This window comes from Nilaparvata lugens, chromosome 13, assembly GCF_014356525.2.
Source record: "Nilaparvata lugens isolate BPH chromosome 13, ASM1435652v1, whole genome shotgun sequence".
NCBI classification, from domain to species: Eukaryota; Metazoa; Arthropoda; class Insecta; order Hemiptera; family Delphacidae; genus Nilaparvata; species Nilaparvata lugens.
The window spans coordinates 28,260,519-28,284,350 of NC_052516.1; the positions used below are offsets into that span (position 1 = coordinate 28,260,519).

General features: G+C 33.4%; 1 protein-coding gene across 2 annotated transcripts; it reads left to right on the plus strand.

Moving 5' to 3' along the window:
* Positions 1-438: 438 nt before the first annotated feature.
* LOC111053612 (zinc finger protein 660-like) lies at positions 439-22,183 on the plus strand. Of its 2 annotated transcripts, none has more exons than XM_039440235.1 (11): positions 439-1,062; positions 1,981-2,068; positions 4,028-4,283; positions 4,699-4,794; positions 5,168-5,233; positions 7,030-7,478; positions 11,072-11,207; positions 12,008-12,196; positions 16,427-16,537; positions 18,050-18,261; positions 19,868-22,183. In XM_039440235.1, the coding sequence occupies exons 1-11, from the start codon at positions 768-770 to the stop codon at positions 20,055-20,057; spliced, it is 2,088 nt and encodes a 695-aa protein (XP_039296169.1). In that variant the 5' UTR covers positions 439-767; the 3' UTR covers positions 20,058-22,183. The 2 variants fall into 2 exon arrangements, with proteins under 2 accessions (XP_039296169.1, XP_039296170.1); XM_039440236.1 differs by having other exon boundaries at positions 485-685.
* The last annotated feature ends 1,649 nt before the right edge of the window (positions 22,184-23,832 follow it).

Here is a 23,832-nt window from a genome sequence, read left to right on the forward strand (position 1 = left end):
AGTCTATACAAAATCTTAAATGTGTCAGACCTTTCTTTCTCCATGGACAAATCCTTTACACTCGGCATAACCATGATTACAAATGATCTTAAAACATGAAGTAACGGAAGAAAAATTTCAATTATTATCAAAGAATGAAACTTACGTTATAACCTCGAAATTAACTTCAAGCTTCAAGATTTATTCTTCTTCACATGTGTGTGTGTGTGTTTTGATTAACCAAGACAAGTTCTGAAAGCAGAGCATTCAAACTGTAATTATAAATCCATACAATCAAGCAGAATTATAACCAATTTCTAGCCTACATCAGCTTCAAAGCTTCAATTTGCGCTAAATTTGGTGGACTTGGTAGACAATTTCTCTGGCATCTCTTATGATCTCTCAGGTCTATGCTTCTTCTATGAAGCCACTCTATAGTACTTCTATATCCATCGTAGGATCGTAGCTTGGCATCATAAAATCAGGAACGTTTTGAGTTTTGAGCCTTGCTTGAGTTATATGGTGAAAATTTTGAAAAAAATGTGTGAAAAGAGTGCTTAATTTAGTATATTCATATTTTAAATGTTATTTAATTCTTATTCAGTCTGTTAGAAAGTAAATGTTACTTGAACTCAGTTTTATATATATGATATCAATTCAAAGTTCAACGAGTGAATCATGGCTGCCTTGAATCCTTTGGCCTAACGTATGTTTTAGTGATGTGCGATTTATATTATACTTGTTAAAAATGTCAACTTAATAATTTTGATATTGAAAAATAATTAAAAATGGAGATTGATTCATCCAATAACAATACAAACAATATTGAAAGTCTATTTTGTTTTGTTGATGGTTGTTTTACAACTTCAATGCGGAACAAAAATCTAGGCTTCCATAAGTTTCCTCCCAATAGAGAAAAACAAATTTTAAGAAAATATAAAAATGGTACTAAAAAATTAGTGAATACCAGGCAATTATGGATTGAAGCATTAAATATTGAAAAAGAAGGAACTACCGTTATTGGAAAGATGAGAGTTTGTTCTCTACACTTTTCAAAAAATGATTTTATTCTCAATGGAAAGGGTGAGTTATGATGTTGTTCAGTTGGTAAAAAGGTGACAAGCTGATAAGATTTTAATTATAATGATTTAAATTTTATAATCAAGATTATAACGCTAAATTTTTTCTATTTTCTTTATTGTAATTAACAAAAATAATATTAATGTAAATATATTTTAAACTTGAAACTAACCTTATCCAAAAGGCTAGGCCTATTACAAATCTTCATAACTTATAACTTACCTACCTAGGCCTAATATTTTTGAATAATAATAGTACCTAATTGAATGTATTTTAATTTTTCATTAAAAATATTCTCATCCAAATAATTATTTAGTTTATAAATAATTTTATCAATTCAAATATGGTAGGCCTCTATTTTCTGTAGTCCAATAATTAATAAAAGTTATTCAATTCCTATTGAAATTTCTCATCTTTTTGAGCTCAACAAGTGGTTTTTAATGAATTGTGATTCTGTAATAAATATAGCATATAATTTTTGAGTTATTCCTTGTTCGCACTAGTTATTGTTCAGTAAAGCAGATTCTTCGTTTAGTAAACCATTAAATATTTTGTCTAACTTAATTTTTATGTTAGATATAATTAAAATTCAAGTTTTCAAATTAATTTGAATTTGCTTATTGATATATTTTAGAAAATCAACATCATTGTTATAGGTAACAAAATTTATAGATTGATTCTCATTAAATAGCCTATACTAAAAATTGATATAACTTTCATATCATGTTATCGTATTTTAATTTTCTTTTTCAAATTGTATATCTCAATTCACCAAAATATTTCAATTGTTATATTTTACTTGTATTCAATCGATTTCTTGATGTTTTATTTTCATACTTCGAGTATGAAGCATACAAGTTGAAGCAGTTGTTTTTTATTACATGCAGAAGTTTTAATAATTGTTAAATATTTTTATTGTAGATGTGAAGAAACCTTTTGCAAACCTGAAAAAAACTGCTATTCCTAGACGCAATCTACCCCTGAGGAAAAATTCAAAACTGAGCACAAGGTGAGCTTATATATTTCTCATTTAGTAAATGTACAACAATATCTGTGGGAGTAATGATGACGATAAAACCTATAGGTTCAGGTTGGTTCTGAACAACCACAAACCCATTTCTGAGCTCTATGATGTCTAGATCAGTCAGCTTCTCAACATTTATACTCAATATTTATTACTTATTATCAGGATTATAAACTCTCATTATTAGTGATTAGATACCAGTAGGGCGACCACTAAGACAACCGCTTCTAAAAGTTTTTATTGTTACATTCTGTATACTTTCAAACTTCATATATATATATATATATATATATAATATATATATATATCATAACATCATATTGCACTAAAATCATTATAACAAATAAATTCATCATTAGTTCTTTATTATAGTAATAATATTAGTAAAAACTTAGTATTTTATACTAAAATTATGCCTGGAAACGTTTAACTCAATAAAAATATAATATAACATTACTTTCATTAACTGGTCGATAACAGCAAATTAATCTGGTAAATAAGTTTTGGAACTACTCCAGTAAGCCTAGCATGGCTTGCCATAGTGGAGTCCATGTCGATTATTTCATTATTAATAATATAATATTAAATGACCTGGCTGGCTCAGGTCTAGTGTTAGAGTTTTCAGGTTGCTCTGATCAATTTCATGGCCTCTGACATTCTATTATTAACGTATTTCCCGAATAAAATTCTCTCTAATTTAGTGTAAATTGGAGATTAGTGTTAATTTGTAAATGTATATTCTATTCGTTATTATTATATTAGGCCTATTGAGGAAAGTGATAACTATATTTTCAATAGGCCTTATCAAGTCAAACTTGCTCAAGCTAAATGAGGAGAAAACCCAAAGAATGATTCTTAGTTTGAGAAATATTGTGGATCAGGAGAGAAGTGTACAACTTCTTGGTTTTCACCTTGATCCAAAATTAATCTGGAACCTTCACATTGAAGTCATCTGTAAGAAGCTATCACGGGTGATTTTCTTATTAAGGCAGCTTATGCTCAGTGTGCCAAAGAACTATGTCAAGACAGCCTATTTCTCATTCTTCCAAGCAATCATGTTGTATGGCCTTGAACATTGGGGTGCAACTGCAGCTAGTGGAGTTAATAGAATTCTCCTGCTTCACAAGAAGGCCATACGAATTATTACTGGCTCAGGAATCATTGACCACTGTCGTCCTCTCTTTCGTGCCGAATCCATCATGACAGTGATATGCCTCTACATCTTCATATCACTGAAAAAAGTTAAGATTTCTCTGGAGAGTATGCGACTGCGTAGTGACATCCACAACTTTGACACTAGGGGCAGGTACCAGGTCGACATTCCATTCACAAGGCTGAGCAGAGTGAGGAATAGCCCTAGCCACCTAAATGCTAGACTTTTCAACAGACTTCCGGCAGTAGCTAGGTCACTACCAACCAAGGAGTTTCTCCGGGGCACTTATAATTGTCTGATACAAACTTCTATGTATGAAATGAATGAGTTTTTCAGTGTTCCCGAAAGGACTATCAGTGTGTTTTACAAAAGTACCTGAATCTTACTGTGATATTTCTGTATTTTGATAGACTGAACTCTATATTTATTAAAAACCAATTTTAGTACCCTGTAAACTTTGATGAACCAATTGCTGTATTTGATGGCTTAAAGGCAATAAAAATAATTTATCATTTATCTCTATTACAGTAATTGTTCCACATTAAAAATTATTCTTCAACGTGAGTAGTTAATAACAGCAGAATCAAGTTTCTATGCTATCCATAATTTATAACAATAATGTTATAATAATTATAACCATAATTACTAAGTGCGTTACATTTTTTCGGCTTGTAAGTGATAGGATTCAACAGATTAAAAGGTATTTCTATCAAGTTGCAATGTTATCCATTACTATCTGCCACAATTTTTTTTCAGATGGAATGATTAATAATAATTATTAATTTTTTCAGGTTACAAGTAAGAGGATTCAACAGACTGAAATGGCGCGGACGTTTAGCTTTTCAAGACTTGGACGCGCGTGTTCCGATGTCAAGAAATCCGCCGATCAAGAGCAGAAAAGTAGTTCAGAAATTCGAAGGAGGGGTGCAACAAAATGTGAAGAAACCAACAGAAGTAGTAGAAGAAAGCAAAGAAAACGAGGAAGAAGAAGAATGCATGGAAGTCGTTGGATTTTCTTTGGCCAGCCTGGAAGACGGAACCGAAAAGGTAACGAAAAACTCGAGTTTCTAGAAGACTGTACTCATTTTCTAAAAGAACTCTCTCATCCCAACTTATTCAGTAACTATTTATTTTCTTCAAATTCAAGATCAATTTGTTATTAATTGATAGGTTTGTTAGAGTCATTATAGTTGAAGATGATGATTTCTTGATTCATTCCTAACTGCGATGTATTTAACACGCTATTTTGATGTTTTTAACAACGATATGCAGTCAATGATTGTTTTTTAACAAATTATAATCATATTTTTTTATAGTTATTGAATTTTTTAATTGTTTCATTTCTTCATTCATAGCTAGGAAAAGAGGTGTTTCAGAAAGCCGATTATTGAAAACTGTGATTAGGATAAAAGCTGATTACATTTTATTCCTAATTTTTAAATGCTTCTTTTTACATTTACAGTTAATTGGATTGGATGGTGACCCTGAAAACACTGAAAAGGATCAAGTAACATCAGAGTTTATTATCAAAGAGGAGCCTTTGTCAGATAACGAACAGGTAAGTCAATTTTCTCAGTTCATTATTTAATCTGCAATGTTATAATCTTCCTTATCAGATACTGATTCATCTGTATATCTTCACAATTTTTGAACGTATAATCCAATGGTTGCCATTTCGCCTACTCTTCAATCAATCTATGTTGCGATTTAATTTACCTTTAAATGACTCTCACTCATACGTATCTTTTTATTTTCTTGAACATTAAAATAAATAGTACCCTTTCTATGACTCGGCCGTTTATAGCTCTCAATTTTAATAATAAAATTTTATCAAAGATAAAAGATAATCTTTATCATAAAGAAACATTATCAAAGATAAGATTTAGAACGGTTCTCGTATTTCTTTATAATATTCTATTACTTTTTTGTAGGAAATAGATGAATGGACCGAAGAAAATATCATCGCAGAAGTAGAAAGGAGTGAGACAGAGAATCAGGTGAGTTATTTCAATTTTTTGTATCTTCATTTGTTTTCGACATTTTAGACCTTTGGTTCTAGCTTCACAATATACATTTTTGGAAACATTGCTAGCTCAATCCTCAAGCTTGACATTTTTATGAATTTTAATTGATAAAATACATTATTCATAATTCAACTACGGTAATAATTCGTATTTTCAACTAATTTCACATTCTTCAAATGCATTTTTGCTTAAAAACTCTATTAAAACTAATTTTTTCACGAAAATGATTGGACCTCGGAGCCACCTCAACATTTTTCCAACTGATTTCATATTTTAACTCTCAAGATGCACATTTCTACAAAAACTCTACTGAAATTCATGTTTTATGAGAACAATTGTACCGAGAATAATAATAATAGTAAATAAATGGTGTTTCTTACAAACACATTACAGTTCAAGATCAAACAATACTCAATAATTATTTTTGTCAATGCATGAGTTGATATATATTATTATGCTATTGATATGTATAAATGCATAATAAGATTGTTATTAAGAACATTAAAATTTGTGGAGACTGATTCCTTATCAACTTCCATGGACAACTTCTCCTTTTAAGATCAGTGATCCAGTCACTAGTTCCATACAACATAATGCTCTAAGTTATAAACTGGGATATTCAAAGTTTGAAGAGTATTCGAAGCTTGAAATACTTGTAATGTCTTCTTCAATTGGAATTTGAGAATTTCAGAAACAACTGTGTTAAAAAATCTTGACACTTTTTTTGTAGTTGAGAAGTAGATATTGTGGTAATTATTCATATTAAATAAATAAAAGACCAAGTGCCGGTTGCACAACAGCCGGTTAAATTTCAACCGTGACTAATTCCACGAGAACCAATCAGAGAAGCAGTATTTTCAAAAACGCCTTCTCTGATTGGTTCTTGTGAAATTAATTTCGGTTAAAATGTAACCGGCTGTTGTGCAAATGGGCCTAAGATCCAATCTTTTCATTTAACATCTTGACACATTAGCTACAGCTTCACACGTTACTATACTCTTCAAGAAATTATGCTTTAGTGAATATTTTGTATGAATTTCGAGTGAATAAATTTGATAAATAATCCACATCTAGAACAAACATTCCATAATATCATCCTCAACAGAACCGAGCTAAATACAGTCAACTTACAGGCAAGACTTAACCAATTTCAGACTATGTGTAACCTTATCTAAATTTGGGAGGGGAATCATTTCGATTATGTACTGATTTCATGAATGAATAAAGAAACAGACTCACACTAATTAAAACAGGAATATCAAGATTTCAACATTTATTAAGTTACAAATCATTTTGAAATACTTGGAAGCAGTACTTAAATACTTGTTTTCATCATTCTTTTCCATATTCGCACAAAAAAATCACAAAAATCATGTTTTTAGCGGAATGATTGTACCCCAAATCCTCCCCCAACTTTAGACGTGTTAAAACAATACACAATAATGTTGATCAATCATAAGTTTGCTTAATTATAAGGCTATTAAGATGTATAAATGCATAATACGATTGTTATTATGAACATGCATGATCATTAGGCTCAACTCACATTTACGTGACTCATGTCGAGAAGAGACTCGACTCTAGTCGAGAGCATGTTTTTCCATATGGTGACACTCAGACCAGTCGATTCTAGTCTCCGCGACGTCACCATTTGAAAACACATGCTCTCGACTAGAGTCGAGTCTCATCTCGACCTGAGTCGCGTAAGTGAGTTGAGCCTTATTTTATTCTATATTCGCACAAAATATTCACAAAAAATATGTTTTTAGGGGAATGATTGGACCACAAATCCACCGCCAACTGGAGACAACAGCCAACAACAAGTGATCACCACACAGTCGGTGCTACACGATCTAGAGAGCAGTGGTGACGAGCAGGAGATCAACAAGAAAAAGAAGAAGAAGAGTGATGAGGGGGCAAGAGAGGAAGAGGAAGAGATTAACAAGAAGCAGAAGAGTAACGATGAGGAGACGGAGGAGACAAGAGAGAAAGCGGAGGACGAGGAGGAGGAAGATGAGATTCGTGACCGACCCTGTAAGTGGTGCGGCAAACGCGACTGTCGCGGCCACAACGGCGAGCCGCAACGACCGGCCGCGTTCGTGTGCGTCGTCTGCAACGAACTGTTTCAGACGCCTGCGCAGTTGGATGCCCACTCAGAGCGTCACGACGAGGAGATGAACGGCTACGGGAACAGCTGGCATGATGACTTCGCCTACAGGTCAGTTTTCTTGTTCCCTATAAGCGCTTAAAGAAGGTCAGTTGACCGAACGTAGTGAGGTCTATGTTTCAACTGTATTTGCTTTTGTCTGTATGTAACGCGATTACATCCCCAATTTTTGTTGAGGAGCAATTTTGGGATTTTCCCGTATGCTCCCATATTTTTGTAAATAAATAAATAAATTACGGCCAAACGCGTTGATAGGATTCGATATGAGATTTGGCAGGAATAGTCCTTTTCAACTGCGCGTCGATGTATACACAAGGTTTTTTGAAATTTTGCATTTAAAGGATAATATGAAAAGAAATGGAATTCCTCCAAACTCTGATATCACTATATATATATATATAATCTACTTTGAAGATAGGATCTAGGATCAATCAGACTATAAAATTATTCATTATCAATCAGCTGACAAGTGTATTATTCATTACATGCAATACACTGATGTCTGGCTGTGTCTATTTCTATAAAGTAGGGTTTCAATATTTTTACTTTCCTTGCCTAATCACCGTAGGTAAGGAAAGTATTGCTTTCCGGAAAAATTTAAAGTATCCCAATTTCCAAATTTCTATACGTTTCAAGGTCCCCTGAGTCCAAAAATTTGGTTTCTGGGTATTGGTCTGTTGAAAAACAAATTTAATAGGTGTTTGAAATAAAATAAAAAATGATTAAATGAACTGAATAATGCCGAAGAAATTATAATATCCTTGATTGAAAAAAAATAATTTTAAAATAGTCGAGAATTATTTTTATCAGTTGGAAAGATTATCACGAAACTGGATGAATCATCATAGGGGATACAAATTCAAACGTGAACTGAGTTTATAAGTGAGTTTTTGATCTTGGAGAAAACAAATAACAGTTTTTAAGAGTAAATTATTATTCAACTGTGAATTGTGATTCGAATGAATCAACAAGAACAGGTGACATCAGATACTTGTGTATGAGAAAACTGCGTAAGGTCTACTGTTCACAGAACTACTAGTTTTTCTGTTTCCCATAAGCGCTCACAGGTCAGTCTTCCTGTTTCCCATAAGCGGGCCATTCACTATCCAATATTTTGTCTGACTTGAGGTCCTTCAATTTGACGTTGGACCGTGAATGGGGTGGTTGTGGGCGGGGCTAATGCTGTCGGAAGTCTGGTGAACTGTTCAACTGTCTATTTAGGATCGATTTGGAACGTGAGTGGGGATGTTCGACTGTAACCAGTCACCTGGAAAATACAAAGTAGTTGGAACAAACTGTTGAATAGTGAATGGCCCGTTATATAAGGCAATAGGCCTACTATACTTATTCGTGTTTATTCAGAGTTACACAACTTTCAGACAAGTACCTCCTCAGGCTCAAGCTCTAAACGGTTCCAATTATAATTTATACAATAGTCGGAAAGTAACTAGGTTTCATGTCTACTTTGTCTACTGGTCGGTTTTCGTGTTTCCTATACAATACAATATTTATTCATAATTCAAATTCAAAATGTTTTTATTGCCGTGAACAAATACATGTTATTGACAAAGTCATCATGTAAACATATGCATACATTTCACATACTCAAAACAGAGAAATACTATCACAGCCAACAGTTCCGGTACTTAGTTTCTTCACAGTTATATACAGTCATATTTTTAATTGGCAATAATAATATTATAATATATATACGTCAAATATTAAAATGAAATTCCAGCTGCCAACATTTCCTCAATCGAATAAAAAGCCCTATCTTTGAATAGCTTGGAAATTGCGTACCTGAACGATCTAGAATTTGTATGACGGATGCTCTCAGGTAGTTTATTAAATAATTTTATACCGGTATATACATACATATTTTGTGTTTGGAGAGTCGTCATAATCATCTAGAATCACACAACTTTATGGAAATTATTATACTCAATTTATCTTTAAAAAACTCAAGTAGGCCTACCTTTTTTCAAAAACTTCTACATCATGTTTAAACATATTAATGTCATTTCGAAGTGAGGGAATTATATAGAAAGGGTACTTTCAATTTTTAATTCCAAGATAGATAAGAGCAGTAGCCCTCACCAAAAATTATTTATTACTATTCTCAATTCTATACACATCAATGATATCTAAGATTTTATGTTTATCACGGAATATTAACGTCTTCCATTCTGTTAGGAAGTAATTTGATGTGATATACTTACAGAACGATGCATATCACATGCATTCAGTGATATGTGAAATAAAACACCTTTTTTCTATCATAAATATAAGATAAAGAAAATAAAACTGAGGAAAATACCAGACTTACAAAGCTGCGTTTACACCGGTGTTAATAACAAAAGTTTTTTTTTTAAATTTCTGTTAGTAACTGATGTTCAAAATTCATTAAAACATGTTAATAACATTTTTAACAATAACAATGAGTTTTCTGTTAAAAACACGAGTTATTAATTTTTGTTAAGAGATATTTTTGACGATTCAATCAAGTTAATAACTTTTTGTTAATAACTCGTGTTATTAACTACGGTGTAAAGCTTTAGTTGCCTAATCAAATCTATGTCAGAGATCTCATAAAACAAGAGTACACACACTACTGAATGATGAATTATAATGGAAACATGACTGACTCACTTATCAATTTATTCACAATCTTCACATAGTACATCAAATGTTGAGTATCACTCAAATGACAGGTGACATGTCAGAATAAAATTGTGCCTTTAACTAGTAGTTGTATGCTAAACATTGGAGATTGAACACATCAGTTATGAAGTCACAAGATTTACAAATTTTCATAGCACATCAAATATCAATAATATTCAGGGAATTTTGTCTCATCACTTGGTAAAGCTATTAAAATTGAAATTTGGCAGTACTGTAAATAGTTTTTATTTAAATTATTATTATTATTTAGCGTATGGCAGATACACAACTAATATATTAGCCCATGAGACTCAAATGCCTATATATACACTGTATATTTCCAAATGTTGTGTAGTTTTCGGTCAGGAGAACATAAGTTTGTCTGACCGCCATTATTTGCTAGTCCATTTAGCGTTACCCAATGTGCACCATGGAGGCGAACTAGCGTTACACAAATTTTAAGTTAAAAATCTGATTGCTGGAACAATTTTGAGGTTAAAAATTAATATTTCCCTGACTGTTGTTTTTGAATAGTTACACTGATGCTATGTTTCTGATGGCTGATGGAAGTTTATTAAAATATCCTTATTACTCATCATAAATAGCTAGGAAGATACTGGTGGATTGTACTCTGTGCTGCTATTCCTTGGGATTGTTCAATCCGAAATACAACCTTCTGATCTCACAAATCAGCCGCATACAACGAAGGGTTTAAAAGTTTTTAGCAAAGTACGCTTCGATTGCCTATGTGTGATATTTCCTTCATAGTTATTATAACACCTCGAGATTCGAACTCGGGCTCTCTTAATTATTAGACCTGCGCGTTATGACTTACTCCAACGAGCCACCCAAACTCTGCTTTATGTGTAATATTCTGATACAATTTCATTAGATGCTATTCTGTAGCGAATTTTCAACATGAATTGATTTTTTCATGAGTGGTTATTGAAAAAATATATTTATTTATCGATTTATGTTTGCAGGAATTCGAAGGATTTGGAGTGTAAGATATGTGGAAAGCATTTCGCGACAAAGACAGTTCTGAAGGAGCATGTAAGCAGACATGTGGGTGATAAGCTGCATGTGTGCTTGCTGTGTGGAAGGCAGTTCAGGCATAAGGTAATTCTACTATGTAATTTCATATTACTCTGTCTATATAATATATTTTAATAATTATATTGACTCCCATATTGACGAATTATACATTTTGTACAAAATTGTATGTGATGGAAAATAAAAATGTTATCATTCTAAACTGATTCCATGGCGACTCATCCCTGTGCTCATGTTCATACCTTAACAGGGGAATTTCCTGAACCATTAACTACTACACCATGAAATTCATTACACACCTAGCTACGTGTAGCTAGCAATACGTCTTCGGAAACGTTGCTGTCCTATCTTCCCAATGTTAAATCCAAGTTACTATAGTGAGGTCCACGTTATAATGTCAGTGGATAAAGAAAGAAGAATAGCGATGCCGATTCTCTGCATTAATTAATCATATTTCTACACTGTCAAAAACATAATTGGCACCGTTGTGGACCTAGAAAAGGATAGTACCACCGGCTTTGTCGAATGATAGACAAGGATAGGAAAACCAAAGTTGATCATATAACGTCATTATAACGTGGACCTCACTATAATCTGTCCCTTCACACCAGCGTAGCGTAGCTTTCAATATTGGGAGATATGTCGACTTCTTCTTCCGATGACGTATTGCTACCTACACGTAGATGGGTGTGTAATGACCTTAATTGTTTGCATAGACGCCTTAATTGCTTCCTTAATCAAACATACACCATGATGGAAATATTCTCAAGTTGATTTTATAATATCATCTTAGCTCACTTCACAATTGATCTTTGAAAAATGAATGATTTTGATTTGATTTTTGAACTTTTGTATTCTGTTGACAGATCAATCTGGTAGTGCACGTGAACGCGCATACGATAGTGCGCAACTTCAAGTGTCCACAGTGCCCGATGACATTCGGCATGAGGGTGGACCTGGAGGACCACAGGGGAATGCACGCTGAATACGATCACAGGTGTGAACAGTGTGGAGCCGGCTTTGCGTCACAGCGAGCGCTCTGGACACATCGTCAGGTAAACTACACTTTCCTTGCTATCCAGGTCTATTAAAAAATGTGTGTCATGACACAATCCCGTGATGAATTGCAAAATCGCCATTTTATCATTGTGGATTGAACTTAATATAATGTGTTATTAGTAATTGGAGTTGTAAAAATAATTATTCTCCAACAGAATTATAGTATTTAGCAAAATACTAGAAACTGAATTGTTGATTTTTAGATTTAATTGATCGGGAACTTTGAACTCTTTTTGAAGTTGGCTTCGCATATTTCTGTCTTTTCCCAATGCCTTATGAATCATAATCCTCAGTTTACAAGAATAAGAACAATTTTTAATTATCAATAAATCAGTGGTTTTTTGACAATTTCTCAGTCTTTTTCATTCAATATGAATAATTACCACAATATCAACTTCTCAACTACACAAAAAAAATATTGTTTTTAAAATGCATAATGCATGCTTTTGTTACGAGCAATTTGAATTAGATTGAATTTTCAGATGTACCGCCATGAAATAGTCACAAAATGGCCGCTCCATAAGGAACAGGATGTCTTGACCTGGTTTTTATAGACCTTGCTTGCTATTCATTCATTCATTTGTTGACTCAGTCATTTATTTGAGACTTGAGTTCTGAAGAAACGGCAATTATTTTAAATACAGTACAAATATTTGAATACGGCTTCGCCAAATATTGAATTCATGATCCTCGGAGCCTAAATTTCAATTTTCATCTAGAGTAGTTGTTGAAAATTTCCAATTTCCAGTAGGATAAAGCTCTGGAAATACAACGATTAAAAGTAAGAATGCAAAATATGGTATTGAAAGGCTGTTGCTCTTGACACGGCAACTGTTGTATGATTGTTTTCAATCGTAACAGATTCGCAGTGCATCGAAGTCCACTGCATGGCTTAGTGCGCCATTGCACTAAATTCAAGCACGACATAAAAATACTCCCGCTCCCATCGCAGTGGTACGCAAGGCTTAATACCTTTTATATCAGAATTTAATGCAGTCATAAGGGGCGTTTACATTAGTTTCCCTGATTTCGAGTTATCTTGCGTTTGTGTAAAATGGATACTTTAAGTTGAGTTTACAAGAACACAATCCGCTATACCAATGTAAACCCTTCTTCAAGTGTCGTTGATTCAAGTAGATGTTGAACATGTTTGACTTTTGAATTCAACTTGAATCTTGAAGGCACAATCCAACCGACAAATTGGAAAATGAGATAAAATCAGTTGGCAGTCAATGTGGAATGTATAAGAAAGAACATGAAATAGAATAGTGCACACTATTGCATCACATTGTGCCTGACCTTTTAAAAGATGATAAAGAAGATAATTTTGAATAAAATTTAGAATTTAGAAATAGGCCGACACATCTAGAAAATACCTGAGTCTATACCTAATTCATGCAGGTGAACGGGCTAGAGTCAAGAAAACTTCAATTAATCTTGCCATGCCTGATTTAATAGGTTTCTACTATAGAATAACACTACAATTTGAAATAATTGAAAAATACAAACAGCTTCAATAAACATTGGCAACTAAAATCGAACAACAGAAACAACAATTTCATGTTACTTTGTTGACATTCTTCATCTGATTTGGGGGTGCATTACTATCCCTTGTTTAGATAGCAATACGTCACAAAACCAAACAATATCAGTCATAAAATAACAAATTAATTTCAACATGAAATTACTTAAGAAAGAAAAGCCCGTTGAACCCAAATTTCGTCGATAGTAACCCATAAAACCCATTTCATAATAACTTTGAATCTCCACTTTTGATTGACATTCTCGAATGAACCTTTGTTTCACTACACTGCACTTTCGTTGGTCTGTACGTTGCTTTATCGTCGGGGTTACAGTACCTTGTTTTGGCGGTGAACTTTTACCGGTTGAATTTGGCTTGACAGCGACGTCCTCTTACGTCCCTAGACCTGTCGTCTGAACGGGTGTCTTGAAGCGGTGTTACTTAAAATTGCGGAACCAAAGGGGTGGTACATGAAGTTGGTTTGGGGACACCCATGAACCGCTGTAAATAAATGTATTACAGCATTAATTTCTAACTCTTCCTACAATTCATCAAAAGCTAAAACAGGAGTTTATTCTGTTATTTAATTTAGATTTTATCTTGACGTTCTGATTTCATTCTCAAAATTTAACACATTGAATTAAAACGAATTTACTTGCCAGAGTGTCATTAATATACAATGCAACATTTATGAAAACACCCGTAATAAATTAATATAATGCTTTTAGAAAAATGAATACTTCATTAATTATGATGTTAACTTTTATATAAATTGATATAATACTCTTAGAAAAGGAATAATTCAGATTGAAATGATGCTAACTTATATGATATTTTTCGTTTGGTTTGCGAAATCAAATATAATTTTTCATATAGTAGCTCGACTAGTATTGTTGGAAACTTGTGCGCTAACCAACATTTATTTTATTTATTATTTATGAACTATAGGACGCAATACAAGTATAAACAACGGGCATTCGCCCAAAACTGCTCAGAACCTTAATTTAAAATGAACAGTCCAGAGTTTATGATTTGATTTACCTATAAATACAAGTCCAAAAACGAGTATCAACTAGAATTATGAATTTATCACAAAACAAAACAAGACACTTTATAACACAATAAAAGAAAAAAAATATTGAAAATTTCACTTTAAGGTAAAAATAATGTTTGCCCTATAAGATTCATCTTGTAGATAGTTTTTACCTTTAATTAAATAAAATTAGTAGACACATAGAAAATAATTTAAATTGTATTAAAATTTGAACATTCATGTATCAGGCTCAATATCAGGAATTAACTCATGTATGGTAACATTCATTAATATTAATTTCATGGAAAAGAAAAACTTTCTTCTTCGTCTAGTAAGATTTCTATCATAAAAATTTACTAAATCATTCGAAAGCCTTAATGACATAAGTAAACAGAGTCTGAAAAATATAAAATTATAAAATGTCATAAACTCAATATGAACATAATCTTAAAAATTTCATTCCAATTTAAAGGCTATCTTCCTGACTTTCAGCAATACTCTACGATAATATATCTCCAGAAACAATAACTCAAATGTAACGTAACTGAAAACTTTCTATACTTCTTTAGAAAAAATTTATAATTATCTTCCATCACTAATAAAATCAAAAGCATTATTCTCAATCAATATTATTAACTTGAAAAATAACAGGCTTTGTTAATACAATACTCTTATGGAAGTTTCAATCAATTAAATTCCCTAAATTATATTTTAACCTTATTTTACGTACCTTAGCGGTTATTTGAAGAAACAATTATTCGTACATGATAAAGAAACACAATTAAACTTTTCAGGACATGGCACTACTAGAAAATTTAAAATTTAATGAAAATAAAACTAGCTCCTACATTAACTAATGATATAAACTTGTAAACCTGCCCAAAAAGGGCGAAACATAATGACTACATCTTTACTCTCGTAGTGCTCCTAACAAAGTGTCCTCCGAAACGTAATCTGGTCTCTCGGCTGGGGAATCGCCCCACTACTGTATTTAGAAACAGGTCTCCTATTGGGCGAAGGGAATCAATTTGACCAATCGTCGCGTGGCTTCTAGAGCCTTTGAACCAAATAGTAACTGCAAAATCGGTAGTTTGTTATAATTTCAATGCTTGCTGTTTTCCAGTTTATCGCACTCCATGTCGCGACAGGAAGGCTACGTTTTAGAGATAATTCCATAATCTACATTCCTCGACGACTCGGAGCCACAATTTTTAAATATCTATCATGGGAAACTCGAAGTCATGGCCGTTCATAATAGAGAGAGAAAATAATTTATTTTGCTAACTCACAATAATGGCTCTAGTCTATTACGTATTAAATTTACTATTATAACTTGGAAAAAGGCCTGAATTAAAAATAGGGCTTGGCACAACATGATGCAAGAAAAGTATGAAAAGTAAGAAGAAAACTTTTTGAGATTAGATTTTTCCAAGTTCATAATATACTTTTGAGGTTATGAAAACTTGAACTCAAGTAAACTTCACATCAAGTTTTTAAAATCGCCCAAACGTTAAAAAATCCTGAATTCAAGGAGACTTGACCAATGTAAATGTAGCTTCATTGTTTGCTTTTGTATTCTCATAACTGAATGCTCATTTGTGTTGGAAGTGTTTGCATAAAGGGTGCAAATTAGACAATAATTAGTTGCTTTGATTGCTTTGCTTTGGCCAGGTGCACACGAGGAGAACTGCAGCCGCTAAGAAGAAGAAGACAAATTCGAACAGCAATCTGGGTCTGGGCATCATGAAGAAGTCTTCGTTTCCCTGTCGAGTTTGTAGCAAGGTGAGTTCAAAATTCACTCAAAATGGATTCATCCCAAATTTGATCCTATGAACACTAATAATACATGAATAATTAATCTCAAAATGAATCTTAGAAACCCAATAAATGTTTGAAGCGGTTTGATTCAGTAGTCGGGCTGATACGATATCGCTGAGATAAGTTAAGAATCATGCGCCTAACACTCCCGTTGGAAGGGTGACCGTTTGAGCCAACTCCTCTGAATATGATTCATGAGTTGTAAAATTGTTTCCCGGTGGTTCGGAACCCACCTAAAACTGTAGGTCCATTCATATCATAATCCGCCTCATTACCCACGCACAAGCCTAGAGCTCATGTGGGCATCACCATTCATATCATAATCCGCCTCATTACCCACGCACAAGCCTAGAGCTCATGTGGGCATCACCATTTTTTCAACTTTGAGCGCTCATAAAAAGTTCAATAACGTCAAACAATGGAACAAATTTTATTATTGGTAATTTATTTTTCTTTCCAACCATACCCTTGGAATTAGATTTTAACTGATAGTTCTCTAGTCACCGTATTGACGTTTTTCAAAAATATCAAAAAATAGTAAATCTAAACGAAGGTCGATATAAGAAAATTTTACTGAACATTTTTTGTGTAAAATTGCATGTGGAAACTATGGTATTTGTCTGTTACTCCTTTCATGGGACACTGTTTAATGCTGTTTAAGGCTAAAAATAAACTTTCTACCCTTGGTGATATTTTTCAAAGTTTTTCGATTTGTATATCATTAAGCTATCAAAATGGAAAAGTTTTCTCAGGAAAACATTTTTTTCGATCATTACTTTTTGAGATATGAGCGCCTAAATTTTAAATTTTTGGGACAGAACATTTCAAATTCGGTGAGAAATAAATATCCTTGAGGCTAGGGCCACACGAGCGCACAAAGTGCGTCCGTTGCAACTTACTTATTGACGTCCGTTACATTGAAGTACATTGATTGTGGTTGATTGAATAAAACATATTTTTTTGAAAATATCAATTTTTGTGAAAGTTATTCAATTTACTAAAAATGGTAAAATTATTATTTTCAAAAAAAAATCTGTTTTATTCAATCAACAATACCATGATAGAATATATTAAGAATTTCTCCTTTGAATCTCATGGACTTATCTCTTACCGAATTTGAAATGTTCTGTCCCAAAAATTTAAACTTTAGGCGCTCATATCTCAAAAGGTAATGATCGGGAAAAAATGCTTTCCTGAGAAAACCTTTCAATTTTGATAGCTTGATGATATACAAATCGAAATACTTTGAAAAATATCACCAGTAGAAAGCTTTTTTTCAGCCTTTGCACAGCCTTAATGATACTGTATCCACTGGACTTTCTGAAAGCAATTGGAACTAGACGAACTGCGAACTGGACGTACTGAAGTTGCCTACTCGGGCTGATCTCGATCAACTGAGATATAACCTAGCTTTCAACTCACAATTGTTATTGTAATTAAGTTATTGGGAGAAATTTTGATTTGCTTTGATTTTAGGTGCTGTCAACGAAGAACACCCTCCGCGAGCACATGATGATCCACTCGGGCGAGAAGCCGCACGAATGCATGCTGTGTGGCAAGCTGATCCGTCACAAGGCCAACTTCATAATTCACGTGCAGTCGCACAGCATGCGTCGCCAACATCTGCCGCTCGGTCACTTCTGCGACCTCTGCGAGAACGACTTTGCCAGCAAGGCTGAACTGCGCAGGTAAACAAATATCTCGATTTATTGATTTTTGACTATCGATTCTGACTTACCAAAAATCGATTTTTCAAAGTTGATATATCGATATCAATTTTTTGACTTTCGATTTTTTTCAATTTTTTTTAAAATCTTCATTTTATTATTTTTATTTTTAGGGTTACTTAAATTATTCAAACACAATAAAATTCCCTTTTTTATAAAGGATACTTGATCATTTTTAATGTTTTTGAATCGATATTTTAGTATTGATTTTTTACTGCCGATACATCAATATTTTGGTAGGCCTATACACTTTTGACTTTTGATTTATTTATTTATTTATATTTTTTACAACGAAACACTGATTGGGAGAGAAAAACTAAGGATACTCCTTGTACTATTTCTCTCCCAAATTTAGATAACATTTTTAAAGTCCAAAATAGGGTTATGATTTCATTTCACTAAAATTTAGTCCATTTTCACTCAAAAACAACGAAAACTAAGATTTTTAAATTTTGACGGTTGAAAACAGAATAAAAAACAAAAATATCACCATTAATTGGAAAATTTTTGAGTAATTTATTTATCGATATAATTTATTTTTGCTTTGTCATGATACATTACTGTAGTACTTTTTTTTCTTGAGCAGTTTCAATGTTTTCTTGTTGAAACCTCAAAAGGACGAAGGAGTTTGTCTACGACCTCGACCTGTATTATGTTTCAAAGAATATGTGTAGATTTAAAGTTGACTTTTCAACTGTTGATCAAAATTTGAAGATTTTTTAAAATTTTAATTGCGGATGATGCCCACATGAGCTTTTTACTTGTGCGTGGGTAGTGGGAAGTGCGAGGGTGGATTATGAGATGATCAAACGTCCATGCCTATATCGATGGGATTCGGCGGGATTCGAACCCGCGACCAGGTAGCACTAGTAGAATGGGTGCAACGCCTTAGTCAACTCGCTATCTGGCCGGTTTAAAGTTGGCGGTTTGAAGTTGACGTTATCTTGCTGGTTCTGTACAAATACAGACAAGCTTAACATCAGCTGAGGAAAAGTGAAATGCACGTGTTTGTGGCGCTCAAGTCTGTACGCACCTTAATTAGAAGGTTCTTGCTCAACATTTTCACTTTTTAATTTTATCAGTTTCTTATTTTATATTAAATGTTCTCAAAATTTGCCTGTTTAAGTTATTACTAAATCGACTTTTTCTCTACCGATATTTTTGTGCCATCGATATGTTTCTTGTGATACATCGGAAGACCTGAATGTTCTCAAAATTAGCTTGTTTATTTCTAAATCGATTTTTTCTCTACCGATACTTTTGTGCCATCGATATGTTTCTTGTGATACATCGAAAGACCTGAATGTTCTCAAAATTCGCTTGTTTATTACTAAATCGATTTTTTCTCTACCGATATTTTTGTGCCATCGATATATTTTTTGTTGTGATACGTCGAAAGACCTGGATGTCGTTATTCTTGATTGTTTCCAATCCATGAATCATCATCTTAGAAAAGGATAGCTTTATCTGGTTTGTCGAATGTTCGGCAAAGATAGAAACACCAATTTTGATTAAATACTGCAATATTATAGCGTGAACCTCTCTATAATTTGTTTGTGATTCGCAGGCATCAGGTGGAGGAGCACAGCGGTCGACCGGTACACAAGTGCATTATTTGTTCGGAGGAGTTCCTCAGTGAGGAGGGACTCAAGGATCACGTGGAAGAGGGACACGAGGGGGTAGAAAGCAAGGGTGAGGAGGAGTATGGCGAACTGTTCAGGCCGCCATTGCTCGAAGGGTTTAGTGTCAGTATGTAGCAGTAGTTCAACAGTAAAAATAAAAATATGATTCAGTTACTTATGATAATATAGTGATAAATAGAGAAAACCAATGTAGAAAAAGTGTCTGGTTCAATTATTTCTGATATTATGTCGGATAATATTATTCAATTATTTCTTATATTAGTACTCGTATAGTGATAATAAAGTTAATGAAAGTCCAGTGTACTCTGCGCCAAGTTGGATGGGGATAACAGGAGGTAACTCTTAGGCTGGCCACTAACGGTTGTACATGCATGATAAACATGATTAAGGAAACAAACGATAAAATTAAGTAACGATTATGTTCATCATACAAGTTATCATGTTATTAGCTCTTGTTATATAAGTTCATGTTCTGTGGCATTTTTCATGTTATTTATTTATTTATTCATAGACAATAGATACAATGCAGGTAAAAACAACAGGGATTCGCCCAAAATGCTTTAAACCTTAATTTGGAATACACAGTCTAGAGGTTATGTAAATGATAACTTAATTCACACACTATTTTGAGTCCAAAAAATGTATGTACTACAATAATTTTGAATTTATCAGATTAATTAATTTCAAAATACAAATCCATACAAAAATCTTCCTTCACAATCATAAAAATATTAAAAATTTCACTTAAATCCACAGATTATACTTTGTTAAAATTCTAAACGTCAAAACATCATGTCAAGTTGGCTACCACTGTGGGGCGGTGGAGGCGATAACAGCCAGTCGGGGGCGGCAAACAGAGACGGAACTTGCACTGGTCTGAACTCAGTATGAGTTGGGTATTCACATCCTGAAATGGGACAGTATCAGCGAAATGGTGTATATGCCGCATGCGCGTGACATGAAGCGCAACGAGGATGAGTATTTCGGAATGTACTTTCATCGTGGCATACCGTACCGAACATAGTGATGGTGGGACGAAGACCCCCAGATATTTGTAAACCGGGGTCGCAATCCAGTGTCTGTCACACTAACCAACAAATGGGGTGAGGACAAAGATTTCCTTGACACCTTTTGGAACTGCCACAACAAAGTTCTATTGAAACATATCGTGGAATATGCCTATGCAAATCGTGCCTATGTCTACTAGACACGGAAGCCAGAACCTAAATTCTTTAACATCATCAGGAGATCGCTGAATGTTTCCAATCATCAGACCTTGGTGAACTCTACGAGAAACTTGCCACCTTTGAGAGGTGGTGTGCCGTAATGCAGCGCTCAGGCTTACGTGGAGAGATCATGCGCTCCTTGGTCTTATTAATTTGTCAATCGTTGTATTCGTGTTGGAGTTTCTAGTGACCATTCGGCGATGTCTCCCTATAATGTTATCATGTTGTTCATCATCAGTGACGGCGCTTGACCTGAACTGTTGGGTGGGAATTTTTGGGGTGTGGATGGGAAGGGGGGTGCTTTATAAAGCATTTTTAAGTTTACAAATTGTTACACAGGTAGACTACACTAAACTTTAGTTTAAAGTAAACTAAACTAAACTTTATTATTCTATTTGGAGGCAAGATGAGTTTGATGTTTTTCGATTGAATGAATTCGATTAGTCACCTCGTTGCCATTATTAGTTAGCGAGACCATCCTCGCAGTCGCAGTCCATTCTTCTAAAAAACTAAACTAAACTTTATTATTCTATAAACTAAATTAAAACAACATAATATGCAATTCACCAAAAGACTTGTCAAAGTAGACCTAACTTCATTTAAATCATGATCACCACACACTAATATAGCATTTCACAATAAAATCACGCCTTTAAATTCACAACCGCAATCTCTACAGTTGGATTATTGCTAATTAATCTATGCAAATATTAGCACAAAAGTAGTTGAAGGTATTAACTTATCAAGTTTATAAAATAATAAAAAACCTGTTGCCGATTCGGATGCAATAATTCACATTTTACATAATGGCTGGCATGTAAACAAACACAAAGCTATACTAGCGCTCAGCAGTCTGAGCGAGAATGTTGTGAATCAACGTGCAATGGGCTAGCTGAAACTGGCCCACTTGCTCCGTATATCAATGCATTGCTCCCAGCCAGTCTAGCGCCGCCGGCTTGCGTTGTCTTGCCAATACGTTCTTATGAGAGCTAGAAGGGCACGAATTCTGGGGCCCGTCAATGTGCTACGTAATGATTCGTGGCCATCGTTGAACTCGTACGTATTCTACGATGGCCACGAATGCATTTGCATGGTATTTCATCGAGAATTTTTACCAGTTGACAGTTCAATGTTAATTTATATTGTATTTTATTCAATAATACTTAGCCACATAACCTAGCATTTTAAAATGTATTTTACTGTTTCATTTGGATGGGCCCGGCCCCCGGTCCACTTGGCCCTTACGGAAGCGCCACCACTGTTCATCATGTCATTAGCTTCTAGCGTAGAGGCTTGGAGGCTTCTAAGCTCATGTCATTAGCTTAGAGGCTTCTAACGTAAAATAAACAACCAATAACAATAAATAAACCACTGGAAAATTACGAATTATAAAGATAGTAGTTTAACTCAACATTGAATAAATCTGTGAAGAAAAAATAAACAACAAAAAATGGAGATAGAAGAACATATCGGCAAAACATTTTGCTCACAACTTTGATGGCACAAGAATGTGACTCTGTATCATACATGTTTATTATGCACATACACATCAGCGAAAGGCTTCTAACATAAAATAAACAATAAATAACAATAAATAACAATAAACAACCACTGGAAATTACAAATTATAATGATGGAAAATAATTTAACTTCTAATAGTGCAGCTAAGAAATATAGGCCTGAACAACAAAAATCGAAAATACAAAAACTTAACCTGAAACCATGTTCCCTGTGATGACGCAACAATTAATTTTATTACGTCATAGTATTATGCATGTATCATGCATGATCTACAGTTAATGGCCAGCCTAGCTATTACTTCAAGCCCATACTATACGGACCTAATAAACGCGACCGAATTTATCTATTCAGCTCGAATAGTCTCTTCCATAATATATTGACAACATCATTGTCTTATTCAGTACCTATCTGTAGAGCCTTACTAGAAAGAAATTATGGAATACTCACTGGATTATATTTAGGATTAAGTTATTAGTATTAGTTTTATGCAGGCGTTTTGTAATTAGTCATAGAAATTGTGATATATAGTGATGAAGAAAAATTGGAAAACATTTGTGCTGGTGCACTGAGATCAAATATATCAATAGAATACCTTGAATTAATTATAGAGACCAATATTAATATTGGTAAGCTTACTAGAGTTGAATTATGCTCCTGGACATATTTTGAAATTATATTATATTATTAATAATGCAATTTACAATAATTTATAGATATTTATAATCTAATTAGAATTATTGAATTCAAACACTTGGATTTTTCACATCTTAATTATCAAAATAACTCAAAAAGAAACCAATTTAGGCAGACATTGTCAAACTGAATTTAAATTAATGAGTTGTTAATGGTGTAACAAGCGAAACTAGTTGGTTACTCTTGAATTATAGTAATTATTTGATTATTGTATTATATTTATCCTGAAATAAATTTTGTTTTTTAGAAATACAAAATTAATAATTTCAGTATACTTTTCGTTAGACGTTTATGATTGTTTAACAACGGAAACTATTTCATTTTATAATAAGATTTGTGTCAACTTCATGTCGTTTATTCAATAAGAATATCTACCACAGTATCTCCTTCACTAGTACACAAAAATAATAAAACGATTTATTATTAATGTATTACTGAAGGAGGTGGAA

What these genes read in the sequence shown, in the direction of transcription:
- LOC111053612 (XM_039440235.1), top strand. Translation starts at nt 768, where the DNA reads ATGGAGATTGATTCATCCAATAACAATACAAACAATATTGAAAGTCTA. An exon ending in GGAGTGAGACAGAGAATCAG is followed by an intron (nt 5,234 to 7,029) that starts GTGAGTTATTTC and finishes ATATGTTTTTAG; the next exon opens with GGGAATGATTGGACCACAAA. An exon ending in CATGATGACTTCGCCTACAG is followed by an intron (nt 7,479 to 11,071) that starts GTCAGTTTTCTT and finishes TTATGTTTGCAG; the next exon opens with GAATTCGAAGGATTTGGAGT.